Consider the following 22,991-nt stretch of genomic DNA (forward strand, 5'->3'; position numbering starts at 1 on the left):
GAGTCCCGCTCAAACTCATTAGTTTCTTTGGTCGCTGCAACTTCACCATCCTTGTGAGTTACGGATGGGATGTTTGGGGGAGCCTGTAGGTCTATCTACTGAGTCATCAGCAGCCATTGCCTGACCCCATCTTTGGTGGAGAGGGCTTGGATGCTGATCATGTACAGTATATATGGTCAGTCTCTAGGGCACTGACCTGCTTGATAGACACATATCACTGTCCATTGCCTTTACCTTTCATGAGAGGCTTTTAAACCTTTAAATGCTGAATAACCATATAGGCCTCAGTGCAGGCCTACACAGCCCAAATTCTTAATTCCAATCCAAACCTTAATAGCAACTTATATTGACTTGGGTTGAGTTTTTAAATACAATACTGTATACAGAATTATCCCCAAAATCTTAAATGCTATTGAAAGTATACACCAAGGATAGAACAAGAATATATCAAGATTTTAAGGATGAATGTAGAATAAGAAACGGAACTTCATAGCGAAGTTAGTGAAGGATGCTGGTGAGCGACATAATTGGGGTGATAACATACTTGATAATAAAAAGATAAAGATAGGAAAGAGAACTAAAGCTCACCAGTGAAGAGAAGATTATTATTTGTTCCCTAGCATAGCAGAAAGTATAGAAGCAAAAAAATATTCAGGAAAATGATAAGGATTGGAAATAGACAAGGAGATGAGAAGGACATCAAAGATAAACCAGATCCCATTAAATGAATTAGATTTGTGAAAAATATCCAGTTAAAAATTATGCTAGGTAGTATGTGGAAGAAATTAGTCTACTTGAAACAACCCAAAACTAAAAGTTGAGATAAAGTAATAAAATTAAAAATATTTTAATAGAATTTGTAGTAAACTAATAAAAGTAACAGTATTTTGGAAGGATATTGTAATACTATGCTCTATTCTTAATTGAAATGTTGAGTGACCACTCATGAATGGCAGAGACAAGAGCCAATGGCATTGCCCTAGCAAGAAGGACAATGCTCTAGAGATGGGCCATACATATACTATATACAAATGATCAGCGGCCAAGCCCGCTCTTCACCCAAGCTAGGAACAAGGAGAGTCAGGCAATGGATCTGATGACTCATCAGATGGACCTATAGGATCCCGAACTCCACTCTGCATTCACCAGTCAGGGACATTACCACATCGGCCACCACAACCCTTTGGACCCAGTTTAATGAATCTAAGAATAAGAAACTACAAAGATAGAAAACAGAATATGTAGGAAAATATTCACCTCTAAAATTCCTATATTTATTGGGATTTATATGAATTTCATTTTTATGAAAGCTCGGGTGATAGATGGGAAGCTGCAGTATATAAACAGACTTTGGGGGAAAAAATAGCTATTATAAAGGATAGTCCTTGATATATAAGAGCAAAAGGGAAAATAGTAACGCCACCAATATAGTATTTTTCAAAAATATCAATATAATTCAAACCAGATAATGGGATTTGGTAAGTGGAAAGAAACAAGATTGTAAATTTATTTTAGATAAATATGGTAGTGCATTTTCATCAATAATGTTTCCTAGACCAAGAATCAATACATTACTGTAGATTAATATTAATAGACAAATGAGAGGAAATGAAATTTGCACTTTTTGTGAAAGTTCATATCCATCCAATTTCACAAAAAATAAAGTGATTATATGGCAATCTAACAACCATGGAATGACAGAAATAGAATTATGCGATTTTTTATTCTGTTTTATATTAAATGAGAAGGAACAGGCTAGATAAGACAAGGGAAAAACAAATGAAAACTGTTATAGACTATTTGAGGTGCCTTTACAAAGGCTATGCCCTAATCTCCAACTCCAAGTAATATAGAAATATGCAATATATATGATAGCAATATTGAAGAAGTATGAAAGTATAAGAAATCGAGAACAAGAAATAAATAAAAAGTAAAGTGCCAAAAGAAATAAAAAGGAATGTAGAAAAAATAAATGACCAAACAGGTTTGTGAATGGTTATGGAGAAGAGATTATGTAAAACGTTACAACAAGGAAACAGTAATAGTAATGAAAACAAGGTTAAATATGATAGAATAAAAAATATAGAAACAGGAGTGATAAGAATAGGCTGTGTGTGTTGCGTAGTGAGGTAGATGATACAACAGAGCTTATGTTTAGCTGTAATGAATTAAGAAGAATCAGAAGCAATGGTATAGACTTGGGGGGTTTAGAAACACCGACTAAAGCTGTTGCACTATATATTAGGCAGGTCATTGAAGTTAGAAGTAAAAATGTGCAAGCTTTGCTCTCTGTAGGAGGTAACTAATGACAATTGAATTTTCTGCAAATTGCAGCGCTTTGCATCTACTGTGCTTCTTCTAGTAGTGTGCCCACAATCACAGAGCAGTGATATTTTTTTTCTAGAGCAAACTAATACGTTAAAACTAAATACATACTGTATTATAAATAGACACAATGGGTGGAATGTAATCAGGAATATAGAAAAGAAAGGAATGAAGTAATTGAACTACAATAACCATACGAGGAAGACCTAAAGAAAATATTAGGATTATTTGTATTTAGTGAAACAAATATAGAAAAGAAAAAAAAAGTATTAAACCAGATGTGGAGGAAAAGACAAAAAGTATAAAAAGATACACTTTGGAGGCGCCGTTGCAGAGGCTACAATGCCTCACCCCAGAACCTGAACCTGAGAGAGCAATGAAGAACCTGGATACCAAAACAAAACAAACAGACTTAAAACCTTCACGATGGCTGCCGTAATTCGCGCTGGTCCATTTAATAAGCGGTGTTTTGTGATTACAAATACGTTATATCGACATTTTAGCGTCAGTAGAATAAACCGGTCACCCAGAGGTGTATATAGTGAAAGGAGACGAAACATTATAGTAGAAGATGAAAAAGTAGTTGAAGACTTAGAAGCGTCACATTACAGACTTCCCTTGAACCAAGGAGAGGTACCTGTACCAAAGACTGTTACAAAACAGCCATCTAAGGACTCACGGTCGATTGATAGCATGGATCCTGTGGTTTTAAAGTATTTTGATTTATTAGAAGATACTAGGGGTGAATTTCCACAGGAAAAACACTATTCTACCAACTTCGGAATGATTCGTTTTGACAGTGACAATGTTCCTCGGGTTCATGGACAATTCGACAGTATAAATGGCCCTGACAGATCAGCAATGGTTGACAAAGTCATGACAAATGAAGTGACAACTGAAGTTAGTGATAATGAGACCCAGACCCAGCAACATTCGGAAGCCGACGTTCAAGTTAATCCGTCGTCGTCAGCCCCAAAGTTGAGGAGTATGTCCGAAAGTGAAAGAGTCTTCGAAGAGTTATTTGGGGGAGAGGATGAAATGCCTAGTCATATGTCTGAAGCTAATGGTGCCGTTAAGACGGCTAGTAAACAGCTTGATCAGATTTCCCATGAAAGTGGAAAGATCACAAAAACTTTTGAAGCACAGGATGCAGCTTTTATTGATGAGCAGTTCTTTGGTGATAAAGTTTATCAGCATAAGTCTAACATTTATGATGACGATGCCAAAATTGGTACTATACCGTATGACAATACATTTCACAATAAAGATGGATATCATGGGACATTACCAGTCATCCAAGATGTAGGCTCCACTGAGAATTTAAATTTTATCGATGAAACCTACTTCAAGTCATCGTTAGATACAATTAATGAAAATCGCAAACCTCCGGTTGAATTCTCTGAAATCAAGGGAGAATTAGAGAAATCCTTTTCCGAAATGTCTAGTCCAGTGTCAGATAACTTGAGTGCCCACAAGGAAGACTTTACAAAACCACAAAGCAAGTTTTCCTATGGGCAAGATGCGTCTAGTATAGCCTTACGATATCTTGGCTTAGAAAATGAAACGGAGTCACCCTTAAAATTGTATCCTCAAGAAATTAAAGAAAAGAAAAAGAGTCCACCTATAAATGATCCCCCACCAAAGACAGCTTATGATTATGTTCTCAAGAAACGAAGGGAGATTCATGACAGCAAATTTGGATTTAGTGAGGCAGAAGCGCCTACTTCCAAAGGCTATGAAAAAATATTAAGTTTAGTAAATGAAAAAACAATTAGAGCTTACACACGGCCAGAAATGTTATCAATGTTGAAAAATAGCGTTATTTATGACAAAAGTAAGTAACTTATTAAGTGAGATTCTTACTAAAATACAAGTTGTCTATATTGAATATAGTATTATAGAACTTTCTCATGATTGTTTATTTACTTAAATGTTTGAGTTATTTCTACACGAATACAGACTTGAGTCCATAAATAGGAGTATGATTTTGACTTAGCTGGAAACAGCTGTTAAACTTCTAACGTGGGGTACTTTCCTGTTATTGCTCCACCAAAAATTTCGGCCTTAAGCAGATCAGTCATACTCTTAATGCCTGTCTAATTTTGTCACTTTTATTCTTTTGCTTCCTCTGTTAGAAGTAATGGGTTATAGTTGTTGTGGCCTAATTGATAATGTCCCTGACTGGTGATTGTCAGACTGGGGTTCGAGTCCCTCTCAAACTCATTAGTTCCTTTGGTCGCTATAACCTCATCATCCTGGTTAGCAAAGCAAGGGGATTTAGGGAAGTCTATAGGTCTATCTGCTGAGTCATCAGCAGCTGTTGCTTGGCCCTCTTTGGTCCTAACTTAAGTGGAGAGTGGACTAGGGTGCTGATCATATGTATTCAGTATATGGTCAGTCTCTATAGGATTATCCTGCTAGCTAGGGTAGTGTCATTGTTCCTTGCCTCTGCCATTCACGAGCAGCCTTTAAACATTTAAAAAAAAATAAAAATTAAGATAAAAAGGTAACTCAAAAAAAAGAAATAAGTGTGTAGATAGATCAGTGTGTTTGATGGATAGATTAAAGGAAAACAAGGATAAGCAGTTGTTTGCCCGATAAACATATCTGTCAGTTTTCTGCTAAACATACTGTTATCTACATCATCCTTGATGCTGTTGGGCAGCATGAGTGTTTGCTATCATTCACTTGCTATTGTGGCTGCCGTACAATAAAAACATGAACCTAAGGCATTTGACATTCCTTGGACATCACAGTGCTCTGTCCAGAGAAGGAAGTTTTGCTGCCGCAGTGTTTAATTTGAAAGCCGTCGCCCTTCTTTTACCCCTGCAGTGTCTTCTAGACCATCGTGAAAGCCTCTCTCTCTCTCTCTCTCTCTCTCTCTCTCTCTCTCTCTCTCTCTCTCTCTCTCTCTCTCTCTCTCTCTCTCTCTCTCTCTCTCTCTCTCTTTTCTCTCTCTCTCTCTCTCTCTCTCTCTCTCTCTCTCTCTCTCTCTCTCTCTCTCTCTCTCTCTCTCTCTCTCTCTCTCTCTCTCTCTCTCTCTTTCTCTCTCTCTCTTTCTCTCTCTCTCTCTCTCTCTCTCTCTCTCTCTCTCTCTCTCTCTCTCTCTCTCTCTCTCATATAGGTTACATAAAGTGACAATTCAAATACGGAAACAAAGACACTGTACTACAGCTGTACACATCACTAGTAAAACCCCATCTTGAATACAGAGTCCAATTCTGGTTTCCAAGTATTCAGAATGATAAAGATAGACTGGAAGCAGTACAAGCTAGGGTCGCCAAACTAGTTCCAACACTAAGGCAATTTGGATATAAATGGAGGATGGAACGTCTGAACCTATTTGACCTACAAACTTGACGAATAAGGGGACAGTTAATAGAGGCATTTAAAATTCTTAAAGGAATAACAAATGTAGATTACAGCAATCTATTCATGATTGGCCAAATTAGTCCAGAGGTAATGTATATAAACTTGAATTGAAAAGATACATCTACTCAATGTGGGAATTTCTTTACATACAAAATAGACTTCCAGCAGATGTAGTTAACAGTAACACGGTAAACGAGCTCAAGAATAAGTTGGACAAGATCATAAAAACTCTGAATGCTTAAACTAAATCGATCTACCAAAGAGCAAATGGAGTCTCTGCAGATAGACTAAAAAGTCTTTGAGACATCCAAAATCCTTGTAACTCCTTGTAACATACACACACTCTCTCTCTCTCTCTCTCTCTCTCTCTCCTCTCTCTCTCTCTCTCTCTCTCTCTCTCTCTCTCTCTCTCTCTCTCTCTCTCTCATGTGAAAGAGAGTTTGTGCCTGATAAATGAAAACAATCCCAGACAGGAAAGAAGCATTGGCACCTAATACAGGTACTTAAACACCAGCTACTTGTGCTGGGTCTCTTGCCAAACTGAGTACCCTAAGAAGTCATCGAAGTCTACGAAAACCGATTTGGTGGAGTCTGGTGTGACTATGAACGATCTCTCAAAAGTATATGAATGCTGAATAATAAATCTTTATGCTATACATTACAACACAGAACAGTATTGAGGAATCCACAACAGTCAGAATTTTTTTCTCACAGTAGTATTTCAGCTCCTTTCATGTAACTATTTTTATAAGAAAAGACAATTACTATTACTTTTTTAAAATATTTAACTTAGCCGGTGAATATATAATAGCTGCTACTCAGCGGCTCGACAGAAAACACACTCAAAAACTCGCGAGCGATCGCTATGAAGGTTGCGGGTGTGACCACCAGCGCCAACTATCGGCCAGATACCACTCTTGCATGTAAACAAACCCTTCAATTCTTCTCTGTCGACCTTGACGACAAGACGTATCATTACTCGCTGTAGAACCTGGAGTTTTCTCAACATATTTGGTGAAGTACTTCATTTTGGTTTGAGCTTTCGCAGTACAGGTGTTTTATCTTCAACTTAAATCTTGAACTCGTTTTTGGATAGATTTAATTTTTGATGACTTTGGATTGTTTTTTGGACTTTCCTTGACTTTTAAATGGCCGACCCTTCCCTTAGTACGGAAGTGTGTTTAGGCTTTTAGCAATTATCTTATCACGTTATAAATTAATTATAGATTTTCCCCCCGTTGAGATACTACCGCTAGAGAGTTATGGGGTCCTTTGACTGGCCAGACAGTACTACATTGGATCCTTTTCTCTTGTTACGGTTCATTTTCCCTTTGCCTACACATACACCAAATAGTCTGGCCTATTCTTTACACATTCTCCTTTGTCCTCATACACCTGACAACACTGAGATTACCAAACATTTTTTTTCTCTCTCAAGGGGTTAAGTACTGCACTGTAGTCGGTCAGTGGCTACTTTCCTCTTGGTAGGGGTAGAAGGGACTCTTTAGCTATGGTAAGCAGCTCTTCTAGGAGAAGGACACTCCGAAATCAAACCATTGTTCTCAAGTCTTGGGTAGTGCCATAACCTCTGTACCATGGTCTTTCACTGCCTTGGGTTAGAGTTCTCTTGCTTGAGGGTACACTCGAGCACACTGTTCTCTCTTGTTTCTCCTCCTCTTGTTTTGTTAAAGTTTTTATAGTTTATATAAGAAATATTTATTTTAATATTGTTGCTGTTCTTAAAACAACTGATTTTTTTCCTTGTTTCCTTTCCTTACTGGGCTGTTTTCCCTGTTGGAGCCCCTGGGCTTATAGCATCCTGCTTTTCCAACTAGGGTTGCAGCTTAGCAAATAATAATAATAATAATAATAATATTTTTCAATATTAAACTTACCCGATAATCATGTAGCTGTCAACTCCGTTGCCCGACAGAAATCTAAGGAGGGATACGCCAGCTATCACAATACTAGAAGGGGGTGTACTAACAGCGCCACCTGTGGCCAGGTACTCAAGTACTTCTTGTTGACACCTCCTCAATTATTCCTCTGTCGTGCCTCCGGCTAGACGTTCTGGGATACGCTCATGGTCTTCGAGTTTATTCTCGCTTATTTGGTGATGTATTCTCTTTGATTTACGGCTGTCGCATTACTGGAAACCTTCTGATATTAGCTAGATAGCTTTTATTTAATTCAGTTTAACGGTTAACGAATTTTTGCTTGTTTTTTGGATCTCCCTTTGACTTCTCTTGAAAACAAAATGTCTGACATTTCGCAAGCCCCCTCCCATAGACGTTGTAGGTCTTGCAATAGACGTATTCCGAAGGTCTCGGTAGATCCTCACACCGCTTGTTCTGACTGTAGGGACAGACCCTGTCAGTTAGAAAATCGATGTGAGGAATGCGCCGGTCTTTCGGAATTGGATTTTGTCCGACTTTTAAAGTATTCTTCTAAGTTAGAGAGAATTAGAGCTAGGAGGAGTTCTTCTCACTCTTCTTTATTTTCCTCATCTCATGATCCTCTTCCTGATCCTACCCCTGTAGTGGCTACCCCCGAACCTACTGTGTGCCCTCCGCCTGATATGTCAGTGGTTTTACGTGCTATTCAGGCTTTAGGCGATAAGGTAGAGTCAGTGGTTAGTGACCATAAGTCTCTGATGGCCGAAGTGAAAGAGTTGAAGGCCAAGAGTGCAGTGGGTGAAGTTAGTGCCAGTGCTGTGACGAGTGCTAGTGTCGGTGCAGTGCCTTGTACTAGTGTTAGTGCCAGTGTGGTGCGTGGGGATTTTTCTGTGCGAGCCAGTCGTTCTCCCAGTCCGGGACCTCTTGCAAGCTCCCAAGCCCAGGGGAGAAGCAATGTCGAAGGGCATAAGGGTTCGGCAGGCCTTGTTAGGCGCACAGAATCATCCTCAGTGGTTGCGGGCGTGTCTACCACAGACCGTCACTCCCACTTGCAGACGATTGAGCCCGTCTTCCGCTCGTCCGCTGATCTTCCCTCGGGGAAGAAACGTTGGTCTCAGGTCTCTAGACCGCTTAAACGCAGAGTCCAACCCTCGAGTGCTCAGCCAGGTTGCAGTCGTTGGCTCAGCTCTGACTCGCCTCAGTCTTCTAGCGATTGTACTCCGCCCAAGAGGAGTAAGGTACAACAGAGCTGCACCGGTGGTGCAACCACTGTTATGGCTTTACCTCAGTCTGCTACTGTCTCTGCTGATCCCAAGTGGTCTATGCTTCAGTCCATGCAAGCACAGCTTTCGGACCTGATGCGTGAGTGTCGTGCTGAGAGTGCTGCACCTCCTGCACCTGTGGTACACCTATCTCCTGCACCGGTTCAGCCTGTGCTGCACCCGCCTGCACCGGTGGTGCACCAACCTCCTGCACCCGTTCAGCCTGTGCTGCACCCGCCTGCACCGGTGGTGCACCTACCTCCTGCACCGGTTCAGCCTGTGCTGCACCCGCCTGCACCGGTGGTGCACCAACCTCCTGCACCCGTTCAGCCTTTGCTGCACCCGCCTGCACCGGTGGTGCACCAACCTCCTGCACCGGTTCAGCCTGTGCTGCACCCGCCTGCACTCGCTGCACCCAGTCGCAGCTCCATCTGCCAGGCGTACGATGTTGAACCAGTTTCTGTGTTCACTGTTCCCGGTGTTGTTCAGCATCAGCCTTCTTTAAGGCAACCTTCAGTTTGGGATCAGGAGGATTACTCCACTCTTCCTCCTCCTCCCCTGGCTGCTCCACCGGCGGTGCAACTCTCGGTGGAGGTACAACAACCTCTTCCACCTGTGAGTCAGTCTGCTCAGCTGCTGCACCGAGCTCTACCCGTGCTCCCTGATCCTGCTCCTCAGACATCTCTGCTTGCGGGAACTTTACCTTGTTCTGCACAGCCTCGATCTATTCACGCTCCTCCACAGGAACAGGAACTTGCTGCACCTCCTCCTTCCACCTCTGTTGTTGTTCCTGCTCGTTCTGACTCTGCGGTTCAGCATTCGTTTCCGATCCCGTCGCCTCATTCTGGGGTTGAGATTTCGGATGATGAGGAAGCACACCTTGATCCCTCTTCGGACGTGGACGAATCCAGACCCTCTCCACAGTCTCTTGATTTTCGCAAGGTCTTGGCTCTTCTCAGGGAGGTTTATCCAGACCATTTTGTCTCAGCTATACCCCGCTCTCCACCATCTGAGTTTTCGCTGGGAGTGCAACAAGCTCAGTCTTCCTATACCAAGCTGGTCCTAGCTAGATCCTCCAAGAGGGCTTTTAGGATCTTAGGGGAATGGCTGCAGTCTAAGCAACTTCTTGGCAAGACTTCCTTCATGTTCCCTCCAACGAAGCTCACTTCGAAAGCGAGCGTTTGGTATGCCACAGGGGAAGCACCAGGCTTGGGAATACCTGCCTCTGCCCAGGCTGACTTCTCAAGTCTGGTAGACTCGCCTCGAAGATCTGCTATGAGACGCTCAAAAGTGTGTTGGACCTTCTCGGACTTGGATCACTTGCTTAAAGGAGTGTTTAGAGCTTTTGAAATGTTTAATTTTCTCGACTGGTGCCTGGGGGCCCTCAGCAAGAAAACCTCCCATACGGACAAAGATTCTGCCATGCTGTTAATGTCCTGTATGGATAAGGCCATCAGAGATGGATCGGGCGAGCTAGCGTCCTTGTTTGTATCAGGGGTTTTGAAGAAAAGGGAACAGCTGTGTTCTTTCCTTTCCGCCAGCATTACCCCTTGCCAACGTTCACAACTTCTGTTTGCTCCTCTTTCGAAGTTTATTTTTCCCGAAGAGCTCATTAAAGATTTGTCGGCTGCTTTGATACAGAAGGACACGCACGATCTTGTAGCTTCTTCGGCTCGTAAGTCTAAGGCTCCCACCTCAGCCCCTAAGACTTACCGCTCCCCAGTGGCTGATACCCCTGCGACTAGATTCATACCGCCCTTTCGTGGTAGAGCCCCCAGCCGAGGAAGCTCCCGTCCAGACTCTTACAGAGGCAAGTCCAGGAAAGGATCCAAGCCATCCAAAGGAAAACACTGACTCTCCGATTCTCCAGACGACAGTAGGAGCCAGACTCAAGACCTTCTGGCGAGCTTGGGAGATGAGAGGTGCAGACGCACAGTCTGTCAGTTGGCTGAGGTTCGGTTACAGGATTCCATTCTTCCTTCAACCACCTCTGACCACTTCGCCCATCAACCTCTCTCCCAACTACAAAGAGGAGGACAAGAGGCTAGCTTTGCACCAGGAGGTGTCGCTTCTTGTGCAGAAGAAGGCTGTGGTTGTAGTCCGGGACCATCAATCCCCGGGCTTCTACAACTGCCTCTTTCTTGTGGCCAAGAAGACAGGAGGTTGGAGACCTGTGCTGGACGTCAGCGCTCTCAACGAGTATGTCACCAAGCTGACGTTCACGATGGAGACAACCAAGTCGGTCTTGGCAGCGGTCAGACAGGAGGACTGGATGGTCTCATTGGACTTGAAAGATGCTTATTTTCACGTTCCGATTCATCCAGACTCCCAACCTTTCCTAAGATTCGTTTTCGGAAAGGTCGTCTACCAATTCCAAGCCCTGTGTTTTGGCCTAAGCACAGCTCCTATGGTCTTTACCCTTCTGATGAGGAATGTAGCCAAATTCCTTCACTTGTCAAACATCAGAGCCTCCCTCTACCTAGACGACTGGCTGTTGAGAGCCTCCTCGAGTCGTCGTTGTCTGGAGAATCTTCATTGGACTTTAGACCTTATCAGAGACCTGGGTCTATTAGTCAATTTGGAAAAATCTCAACTCATTCCCTCACAATCCATCGTGTATCTGGGAATGGAAATTCAGAGTCAGAGTTTTCGGGCTTTTCCATCGGCCCCCAGGATAAGCCAAGCCCTAGAGTGCATCATGAGCATGCTGAAGAGGAACAGTTGCTCAGTGAGACAGTGGATGAGTCTCACAGGGACTCTCTCGTCCCTAGCCCTGTTTGTCGAGCTGGGCAGACTCCACCTCCGCCCTCTTCAATTCCACCTTGCAGCTCATTGGGACAAGAGTTCTACCCTGGAAGCAATCTCTATCCCTATCAACCAAGAGATGAAGACCACTCTCCTGTGGTGGAAGCACAACCTCCTTCTCAGAGAGGGTCTATCCTTGGCCATTCAGACCCCCAATCTTCATCTCTTCTCAGATGCATCGGACTCGGGCTGGGGTGCAACCTTGGACGGAAAGGAATGCTCCGGAATGTGGAACGAGGAACAACGTTCTCTCCACATCAACTGCAAGGAACTGCTGGCAGTTCATCTAGCCCTGTTGAACTTCAAGTCCCTCCTGCTAGGCAAAGTGGTGGAGGTGAACTCGGACAACACCACAGCCTTGGCTTACATCTCCAAGCAAGGGGGGACCCATTCGAGGAGCCTTTACGAGATCGCAAGGGACCTCCTCATTTGGTCAAGAAGTCTAAACCTCTCTCTAGTCACGAGGTTCATCCAGGGCAATATGAACGTGTCAGCAGATCGTCTGAGCAGAAGGAATCAGGTCATTCCCACGGAATGGACCCTCCACAAGAGTGTGTGCAACAGACTTTGGACCTTGTGGGGTCAACCTACCATAGATCTGTTTGCCACCTCCATGACCAAGAGACTTCCTCTGTTTTGTTCTCCTGTTCCAGACCCTGCAGCAGTTCATGTGGATGCCTTTCTACTGAACTGGTCCCATCTCGACCTGTACGCATTCCCTCCGTTCAAGATAATCAACAAGGTTCTGCAGAAATTCGTCTCGCACGAAGGGACACGGCTGACGCTGGTTGCTCCCCTTTGGCCTGCAAGAGAATGGTTCACAGAGGTACTACAATGGCTAGTAGACTTCCCCAGGACTCTACCTCTAAGAGTGGACCTTCTACGTCAACCTCACGTAGACAGGTTACATCCAAACCTCCACGCTCTTCAACTGACTGCCTTCAGACTGTCGAAAGATTCGCTAGAGCTCGAGGCTTTTCGAAGGAGGCAGCCAGGGCTATTGCCAGAGCAAGAAGGGTTTCCACTCGTAGGGTCTACCAGTCTAAGTGGGAGGTCTTCCGAAGCTGGTGTAGAGCCAATTCAATATCCTCTACCAATACCTCTGTGACCCAAATAGCTGACTTCCTGCTTCATCTTAGGAATGAGAGATCCCTTTCAGCTCCTACGATTAAGGGATATAGGAGTATGTTGGCCTCAGTTCTCCGCCATAGAGGTTTGGACCTGTCTTCCAACAAGGACCTTCAAGACATTCTTAAGTCTTTTGAGACGTCTAAAGATCGTCGTCTTTCCACTCCAGGCTGGAATTTAGACGTAGTCTTAAGGTTCCTTATGACATCTAGGTTCGAACCTCTCCAGTCAGCTTCATTCAAGGACCTTACCCTCAAGACTCTTTTTCTCGTTTGCCTGGCAACAGCTAAGAGAGTCAGTGAGGTTCATGCCTTCAGCAAGAACATTGGTTTCACGACCGAGTCTGCTACATGTTCTTTCCAGCTTGGATTCCTAGCAAAGAACGAACTTCCTTCACGTCCTTGGCCTAGATCGTTCGAGATACCTAGCCTTTCCAACATGGTAGGTAACGAACTTGAGAGAGTTCTTTGCCCTGTCAGAGCTCTCAAATATTATCTCAAGAGGTCTAAACCTCTCCGAGGACAGTCAGAAGCCTTATGGTGTGCCATCAGGAAACCCTCGAGACCCATGTCCAAGAATGGGCTTTCGTATTATATAAGGCTTCTGATTAGAGAAGCACATTCTCACTTAAAGGAGGAAGACCTTGCATTGCTGAAGGTAAGGACCCACGAAGTAAGAGCCGTAGCTACTTCGATGGCCTTTAATAAAAACCGTCCTCTGCAGAGTGTAATGGATGCAACCTATTGGAGGAGCAAGTCAGTGTTTGCATCATTTTATCTGAAAGATGTCCAGTCTCTTTACGAGAACTGCTACACCCTGGGACCATTCGTAGCAGCGAGTGCAGTAGTAGGTGAGGGCTCAGCCACTACATTCCCTTAATCCCATAACCTTTTTAACTTTTCTCTTGAATTCTTTTTGTTGTTTTTATGGTTGTTACGGTAGGCTAAGAAGCCTTCCGCATCCTTTTGATTTGGCGGGTGGTCAATTCATTCTTGAGAAGCGCCTAGGTTAAAGGTTGTGTAGAGGTCCTTTAGTAGGGGTTGCAACCCTATATACTTTAGCACCTTGGGTTGATTCAGCCTCCAAGAGGAACGCTGCGCTCAGTAAGGAAGACGAACTTAAAAAAGAGGCAGAGTAACGGTTCAATTCGACTTCCTTACCAGGTACTTATTATTTCATTTGTTATTAGAGATAACTGTTTTATGAAATTTGGGGATACTTGGCTATCCTTTAATCTTGTTCACTGGTTTTCACCCACCCCCCTGGGTGCGAATCAGCTACATGATTATCGGGTAAGTTTAATATTGAAAAATGTTATTTTCATTAGTAAAATAAATTTTTGAATATACTTACCCGATAATCATGATTTAATTGACCCTCCCTTCCTCCCCATAAAGAACCAGTGGGATCGAGGAATAATTGAGGAGGTGTCAACAAGAAGTACTTGAGTACCTGGCCACAGGTGGCGCTGTTAGTACACCCCCTTCTAGTATTGTGATAGCTGGCGTATCCCTCCTTAGATTTCTGTCGGGCAACGGAGTTGACAGCTACATGATTATCGGGTAAGTATATTCAAAAATTTATTTTACTAATGAAAATAACATATCTCACCCGCCTTTATTAGGCCTCTTCGATTAGCTTTCCATTTATAATAAACATCAAGATAAATTTTAATGATTTGTTTATATGCGACCTTTCCAGAGAGTAGGCGGTCCTAACTTGGAAACCGAAGTTAAACAACGTTGAGCCCTTTCAATCGTAAATAACTTTTACAGAGCTAATGATTTAAAACTTATTAAATGAATATTTTTTAGTAGATATTTTATGAAAGATTTTCTTTGAATAGTCTTCGTACTGTTTCAAAGATGAACTAACGTTTAGTTTATTTATGCTACGCAGTTTGCGCTCTATCGTTACGATAGAGAGAGAGAGTATCACGGTTTCACTTTGCAGAAAGAGTAAATCGATTCTGACGTTTTGTTCATTCTTCTTTCAAAGCTTAAATGTTTTAAATTCTATTTTAAAGGAACTTTTTAATTGAAAAACCTTTCAGTTTTTTTTTTTTTCCTTTGGTCAAATAACCTGTTTTTTGACGAAAGGTAAGTGGGCTCTTCTCTTCGGTGCGAAATCAAGAGAGAGAGAGAGAGAGAGAGAGAGAGATACAGACGGAGGGAGAGAGAGGAGAGAGAACGTTCCGATCTTTATCTCGTCCCAAGCGAGTAACGTTGTTCTCGAGTTACTCTCGTCCCTAGTCTCTGTACGGGGAGAAAGGATAAAACGTTTTTAGTTTTTTATTCTCGTCCCAAGGCACTGTACGGTGAGAGATTGAAAACGTAGTTTTGAATGAACTAGTGTTTAGTCTCTTCCCCAGCCACTGATCTTTTTATCTTAAAATATGTTTACTGTTTTTTTGCTGGTATTAATGTGCTTACATTATACGACTGATTTCGCAATTATAACCTTTTGATAGAGGGTAGATTTACGTGGTTCAGGTAGAAATCAGTTTTATTCATACCTAATGTGAATTGTTAAAAAATTCGATTTCAGTGAAATAGGCTAAGTGCAAAACAGAAAATCGTAGTGATAAAGTGATATTGCGCAAAGTGTTATCAGTGTTGCGACCGAGGGTTCGTCTGTTCGTGCCTGTCGTTCGCCTAGTCCGGGACCTCTTGCAAGCTCCCAAGCCCAGGGGAGAAGTAATGTCGTACGACTTATGGGTTCGAGAGGCCTTGATCAGCGAACAGACGTTCCCTCTATGGTATCAGGTGTATCTTACCAAGATCACCCCTACCATAAGGCGAGAGAGACGATTTTCTCCTCGTCATCCGAAGGCTTTTCGCATAAGAAACCGTGGAACAAGGTTTCGAGGCCCTTTAAGCGAAAGTCAGTCCTTTCAGGACAGGTCCAGCATCCTGGTTTTGACTATTAGGACAGCTCTGACCCTATGCAGTCATCGGAAGACTGCTCGCCGCCTAAACAAAAGCGTAACACAGACTCCGAGAGTCTTATTGTAGGCAAGGTTTTGCAGTCACAGACGTTACCCTCGTCTCTTACCGCAACCATTCCCGTTGATCCTAAATGGGTTGTACAGCAAGACATGCAGAATAAGCTTGCCTCCCTTATGGAAGACTATTCTGCCGATTAGTCCGTTGAGTCTAGCCGTTTATCTCATCGATATCCTGGCTTTCAGCCAACCTAACGTTCCTTTGTGCATCCTGTTGACGTTGGCGTAGCTAAGTCACCACACTCGATGCGGTCTCGTGTGGATTTTCAGCCACATTTGGACGTTAGGCCACTTGCTGATGCTCCTGTTGACGTTCAGGACGTTCGCCAACAATCGGAGTTGACTTGTTTTGACGCTGAGCGTCAACCTCTGCATTCTAGAGTTGTTTTGACTACTCAGACTAGGCGGTCAAAGCAGTCTCGAGTGGACGCTGTGCGTCCTCACGCACCTGTTGTTGTTGACAGTTCACAGACTGTCAAGCAGTTACATGACGTTGCGTCCTGGTCCGCTACTAATGCACCAGTGCGTGTGGACTCTGCTTGTAAAGCATTGCCACCACGGTAGGTCTCTCCCTTGCTTGAGACTCGGCTATTGTCGGACAAGGTTCCTTCAGATGAGGAAGTTGCTGTTCCCCCTCCTACTGATATTCCCTTGAGGACTCTGTCAGACGGAGAGGAGCCTAAAGCTGCTTAGCCCTCTATGGACTTTAAATAAATCATGCTGATTTTTAAGGATCTTTGTCCGGATCTTTTTGTAACTGCTGCTCCTCGTTCGCCTAAACGTCAGAGCTTACACTAGACCTAGCTACTTCAAAGCCGTTGTTTTATAAGCTAGTGCTCTCTCGCTCTTCTAAGAGAGCTTTACGTTTGCTAGGCGACTGGTTTATCACCAGGAGGAGTTTGGGGGAGACAGCCTTTGCTTTCCCTACTTTTAAGCTGGTTTATAGAGCGAGAGTCTGATATGACACGAGAGAAGTTCTCGGCTTGGGAGTTCCTGCCTCTGCCCAGATAGACTTCTCAAACCTCATAGACTCTCCCTGGCGCCTGGCCATGAGACACTCCAAGATTTTACAGGTCGACTTCAGAGCTATTTTCGAGCGTTTGAAGTTTTGCTGTACAATTATGTCATGCATAAACAAGGCTTTCAGGGATGGCTCCAATGATCTGACAGCCACGTTCTCTGCAGGAACAAGTCCCTCAGGGATGGCTCCAATGATCTGGCAGCCATGTTCACTGCAGGAGTACGTAAGAGGCAAGTGCGCTCAATGTGTTCATTGTCAAGACAAACTTCACGATGAAGTCTACCAGGCTGTCTTGACAGCATTTATGGAAGGCGACTGGATGGTCTCTCTCGACCTTCAGGAGGCATACTTCCACATTCCTATACACCCGGATTCCCAACTGTTTCTGAGGTTTGTTTACAGGAATGTGGGGTACCAGTTTCGAGCCCTGTGCTTTGGCCTCAGTCCTGCGTCTCTCGTGTTTACGAGGCTCATGAGGAATGTGGCAAAATCCCTCCATCTATCGGGGATCCGAGCCTCCCTGTACTTGGACGACTGGCTTCTCAGAGCATCGTCCAGTCTTCGCTGTCTGCAGGATCTACATTGGACGTTGAGTCTGGCCAGGGAGTTGGGACTTTTGGTCAACCTAAAAGTCCCAACTGATCCCATCCCAGATTATTCTATATTTGGGGATGGAGATTCGCAGTCAAGCCCTGCTCGAAGTCCAACTAATGCTGAAAAGAAAACGTTTGTTCAGTCAGGAGTTGGAACAGTCTCGTAGGGACTCTCTCATCCCTGGAGCAGTTTGTCTCACTAGGGAGACTACACCTTCTGCCTCTCCGGTTCCATCTAGTCTCTCACTGGAACTAGGACAAGACGTTAGAGACGGTATCATTCCCAGTCTCCGAACCAGTAAAGGCATGCCTGAAATGGTGGGACAGCAATATCAGTCTGAGAGAGGGACTATCCCTAGCAGTCAAGAACCCAAACCACGTGTTGTCCTCAGACGCGTCGGATTTGGGTTGGGGTGCGACCCTGGACGGTCGGGAATGCTCGGGTCTGTGGACCTCAAGTCAGAAGAGCATGCACATCAACGACAAGGAGCTATTAGCAGTCCACTTGGCCTTGATGATATTCGAAAGCTTCTTCGAAACTAAGTGGTAGAGGTCAACTCAGACAACACCACAACTTTGGCGTACATCTCCAAGCAAGGAGGCACTCCTTCACGCTGCTCGAGATCGCAAGGGACCTTCTCTTATGGTCAAGAAATCGAGGCATCTCCCTGTTGACGAGATTCATCCAGGGGGACTTGAACGTCTTGGCAGACTGTCTCAGTCGGAGGGGTCAGGTGATACCCACGGAATGGACCCTCCACAAGGACGTGGGCAAGAGTCTTTGGGCTACTTGGGGTCAACCCACCATAGACCTCTTTGCCTCCTCGTTGACCAAAAGGTTACCAATCTATTGCTCTCCAGTCCTAGATACAGAAGCAATCCACATAGACGCGTTTCTACTGGATTGGTCTCTTCTTCACTTATGCATTCCCTCTATTCAAGATAGTCAACAAGGTACTGCAGAAGTTTGCCTCTCATGAAGGGACAAGGTTGACGTTGGTTGCTACCCTCTGGCCCGCGAGAGAGTGGTTCACCGAGGTACTTCAATGGCTGGTAGACTTTCCAAGAAGTCTTCCTCTAAGGGTAGATCTGTTACGTCAGCCCCACGTAAAGAATGTCCATCAAAGCCTCCCCGCTCTTCGTCTGACTTCCTTCAGGCTATCGAAAGACTCTCAAGAACTCGAGGCTTTTCGAAGGAGGCAGCCAGTGCGATTGCAAGAGCGAGGAGAGCTTCTACCATTAGAGTATACCAGTCGAAGTGGGAAGTCTTTTGAGACTGGTGCAAGTCAGCATCTGTGTCCTCGTCCAGTACCTCTGTAGCCCAAATCGCAGATTTTCTTTTTACATCTGAGAAAGGTTCGCTCCCTTTCAGCTCCCACGATTAAGGGCTACATGAGCATGTTGGCTTCGGTCTTTCGACATAGAGGCTTAGATCTTTCCAACAATAAAGATCTCCAAGATCTCCTTAAGTCCTTCGAGACCTCTAAGGAACGTCGTTTGGCAACTCCTGGATGGAACTTAGACGTGGTCATAAGGTTCCTCATGTCAGACAGGTTTGAGCCATTACATTCAGCCTCCCTGAAGGATCTCACCCTCAAGACACTTTTCCTAGTGTGCTTGGCTTCGGCTAAAAGGGTCAGTGAACTTCGTGCATTCAGTAAGAACATCGGTTTTTTCTACAGAAAAAGCCACTTGTTCACTTCAACTTGGTTTCCTGGCCAAAAATGAACTGCCTTCTCGTCCTTGGCCTAAATCTTTTGATATTCCTTGCTTATCAGAGATCGTAGGCAACGAACTGGAAAGAGTATTATGTCCTGTTAGAGCTATTAAGTTCTATTTAGCTCGTACTAAGTCATTACGAGGTAAATCTGAGGCATTATGGTGCTCAGTTAAGAAACCATCATTGCCTATGTCAAAGAATGCTTTGTCACATTTTATCAGATTTTTTAATACGAGAAGCTCATTCTCACTTGAATGAGAAAGACCGACGTTTGCTTAAGGTTAAGACGCACGAAGTTAGAGCTATAGCAATCTCCGTGGCCTTCAAGCAAAATAAATCTCTGCAAAGTATTATGGACGCGACTTTTTGGAGAAGCAAGTCAGTGTTTGCGTCATTTTACTTAAAAGATGTCCAGACTCTTTACGAGGACTGCTACACACTGGGTCCATTCGTTGCAGCGAGTGCAGTAGTGGGTGAGGGTCCTACCACTACATTACCCTAATTCCAATATCCTTTTTAATCTGTCTCTTGAAATGTTTTTTAATATTGTTTTTTGGGATGTACGGAAGGCTAAGAAGCCTTTCGCATCCTTGTTGATTTGGCGGGTGGTCAAAGTCATTTCTTGAGAGCGCCCAGATTAGGGGTTTGATGAGGTCCTGTTAGTATGGGTTGCAACCCTTTATACTTCAGCTCCTGGGAGTCTTTCAGCATCCTAAGAGGATTGCTGGGCTTCGTGAGGAAGACAGACTTACAAGGCAGAGTAATCGTCTAAGTCAACTTCCTTACCAGGTACCTATATATTTTGGTTTTGTTATATTGATAACTGTCAAAAACTCTTAGCTTATACGCTGTAAACTTAATTAACTCTGGTCTCTACCCACCGCCTTGGGTGTGAATCAGCTATTATATATTCACCGGCTAAGTTAAATATTTAAAAATTATATTTTAATTATAAAATAAATTTTTGAATATACTTACCCGGTGAATATATAAATTAAAGGCCTTCCCTTCCTCCCCAATAGAGACGCAGCGGGACGAGAAGAATTGAAGGGTTTGTTTACATGCAAGAGTGGTATCTGGCCGATAGTTGGCGCTGGTGGTCACACCCGCAACCTTCATAGCGATCGCTCGCGAGTTTTTGAGTGTGTTTTCTGTCGAGCCGCTGAGTAGCAGCTATTATATATTCACCGGGTAAGTATATTAAAAAATTTATTTTATAATTAAAATATCATAATTATAAAATGTTCCTCAGTTCATTTTGACAAAGTAAGAAAAGTCAGTCTAGGGTTTGTTAGCAACTAAGAACACTAGTTTAGGTTGTTGTAGTAAACCGATTGATGATGTTTATAACGTAGACTAAGTTAGGCCAGTAATATTAAGTTATGATTTATACATACGTTTTTTTTCTGCTTATTTTTAACGAGTGTTATTGTATATTGATTCAGTGCTTCAATATAACCTACATTTAAAGCATCAAGGTTATCCTCATTGACAAACTAACTATTTTTATTTACTTTTTTTTTTATTACAAGTCAAGATTTTAATAATTCATTGCCTCCATATTTGTTCTCCGGGATTTTTTAGCTCCATCAGTCATGGTACATATTTGACGTACTGTCTCTCATTCCTTTTCAGATGATATTGTCGGGTTATATAAACCGTACGGAGTAGCTATGCATGAGGGAGCGTCAAGTGCTTACCACATATTGGAGCAGTATTTACCCGAGCTGGCGAAGCATTTAAAGGCCGAGCAGCTCTATATGATTCATAGGCTAGATGCCAAAACATCTGGTAAAGTATATTCTTTCTTATATCAGAATTTCCTTTCTATGCTCTGGTTGATGAACGATACTAACATATGGTACAGCGCAATAACCTTGTTGTATTTATCCCATTAAAAAAAAATTGAGCTGATTATTTTTTACAGTATTTTGTATTTATGCACATATTTTTTAAGAGCACCTATAGTGTAATTAGAGCTTGTTTGATAGATTTTCCAATCATATTTTTTTTTCAGTTATCTTTTGATAATTATTTTACTGTTTTATGCATGATGGTTTGTGATAATGAGAAGCATCGGATAAAAATTTTTGATAATAGGGTGCTTATATCAAGTGAAATGTCTTGAATTTAATATGAATTTTCAATAGTGTATCTTATTATTGCCTCCCCAAAGGAACAAACATCTTTGAACTTTTAATTTGTCATTGACATGCTCTCAGTACTCTTCTGTACTGTAGTTAAAAAGAGTTAAGCGTTTACCCTGTCAACCTATCATTTGACAAACATGTATTTCTAGCTGTGTTGGTGTGCATTACATAATAGTGTTTGACACTTTTTGAATGTTTACAGGTGTTTTGATCTTAACACGAACTTCATCCATGGCTTCCACTCTGAAAGCAATGTTTAAAGAGCAGAAAATCAAGAAAACTTACTGGGCCATTACCAAGGGGATTCCAAAACCTTTGCAAGGTATGGAAATTAGGATTTCATTTTATAGTTATTTAATTCAAATTCAGTAAAACGACATTATTATGTTTCAAGTATACTTTCAGTGTAACCATTGCCTGTTATTATTATTATTATTATTATTATTATTATTATTATTATTATTATTATTACTACTACTACAGTAGGGTCCCGAATTATGCGAGAATTTGGTCGATTAATGACCTCGTGTAAATGGAAAATCGCGAATTTCGAAACACAACTAACAGAAATAATTCCATAGCGGCCATGGCAACCAGCAATTTGCCTATTCAAATGTGTTTACTACCCATTTCCAATACTTCCTTTGTACTATACTGTATTTCTTTATAATATCAAATTGTTCTTGTAAATAAATAAAACATTTAATATACTTTAAAGTTCTAATAACTTGAAAAATGGTTAAAATTACAACCAGGATAGGTGTAAACACCATATATTTCCCGTTATAACACAACCCAAAATACAGACAAATTTTAATGTTTGTCATATCTATTGTATAATACAACTGGTGAATAGCAAAACCATCACTCTATAGACTAGCTTGTTGTATGATTGAAAATCCAGAATTATCAAAATAAAGGCGATTTTATATCATGCGTTTCCTAAACACGCTAAAAAGCACAATAGAAAACGACAACCAATGTTTTGTTTACGTTTATCTCTGATCACAACGAAGAAACAGACGCATTTATACATCTGTGTTTTTGAATTGACAGCAATTTTACCAAGTATAGATTATATGATGAATTTGTTATTACCAATGTTCTAATTATTTTTTATTAGAACTTTCAAATAAATGAAATGAATGCCATTTATGAAATGTTTTTCTTTATGATGCCGCCTGAAACGGAAACCTTCCATTTGTTTACGCTCCATCTTCGATCATAATAAACAAACGAATGCATTAAACACACATGATCTAAGTCATAACTAATGATATTACAAACATTTAATAAACATTATGTTATTACAAATATTTTACTTAACGTATCCATATAAATTCCTAAATTCGTAGCAAAGCTGGAATTTTTTTTTTCCTTATGCGTTTAATCCACAATAGCAAACTGCCGCTAATGACAGAGTGATAACTTACGATAATTCTAAACTGTTACGAAAGATAATTGTCCTTTCCATATCCAAAATACTTTTCCTAACTTCAGTTATAAGCCAACTTGTACCCACCTCAATTATGGATCCATATGCAAAAAAGGTAAAAGAAGAAAGTACTAGGCCTATTTTTAAAGTCACCGAACAATTAGGTTACCGCTATAACGTTCGAGAGAGAGAGAGAGAGAGAGAGATGGATGGTTTTAAAGTACTAAACAATAAATATGATAGGTTATAACACATTGGTGTTTATGTAATATTAACTGTAT

The 22,991-nt window shown here is 42.3% G+C and overlaps 1 protein-coding gene across 1 annotated transcript in view; it reads left to right on the forward strand.

The window, feature by feature from the left end:
• Positions 1 to 2,698: 2,698 nt before the first annotated feature.
• LOC137633280 (uncharacterized) overlaps positions 2,699 to 22,991 on the forward strand; it is an 85,219-nt gene continuing 64,926 nt past the window's right edge. Inside the window, exons 1-3 of the mRNA XM_068365490.1 lie at positions 2,699 to 4,159; positions 20,761 to 20,916; positions 21,478 to 21,597. Of these exons, the coding sequence (XP_068221591.1) occupies positions 2,752 to 4,159; positions 20,761 to 20,916; positions 21,478 to 21,597 (1,684 nt within the window). The 5' untranslated portion in view covers positions 2,699 to 2,751. The remainder of the gene's footprint in view (positions 4,160 to 20,760; positions 20,917 to 21,477; positions 21,598 to 22,991) is intronic.

This window comes from Palaemon carinicauda, chromosome 42, assembly GCF_036898095.1.
Source record: "Palaemon carinicauda isolate YSFRI2023 chromosome 42, ASM3689809v2, whole genome shotgun sequence".
NCBI lineage: Eukaryota > Metazoa > Arthropoda > Malacostraca > Decapoda > Palaemonidae > Palaemon > Palaemon carinicauda.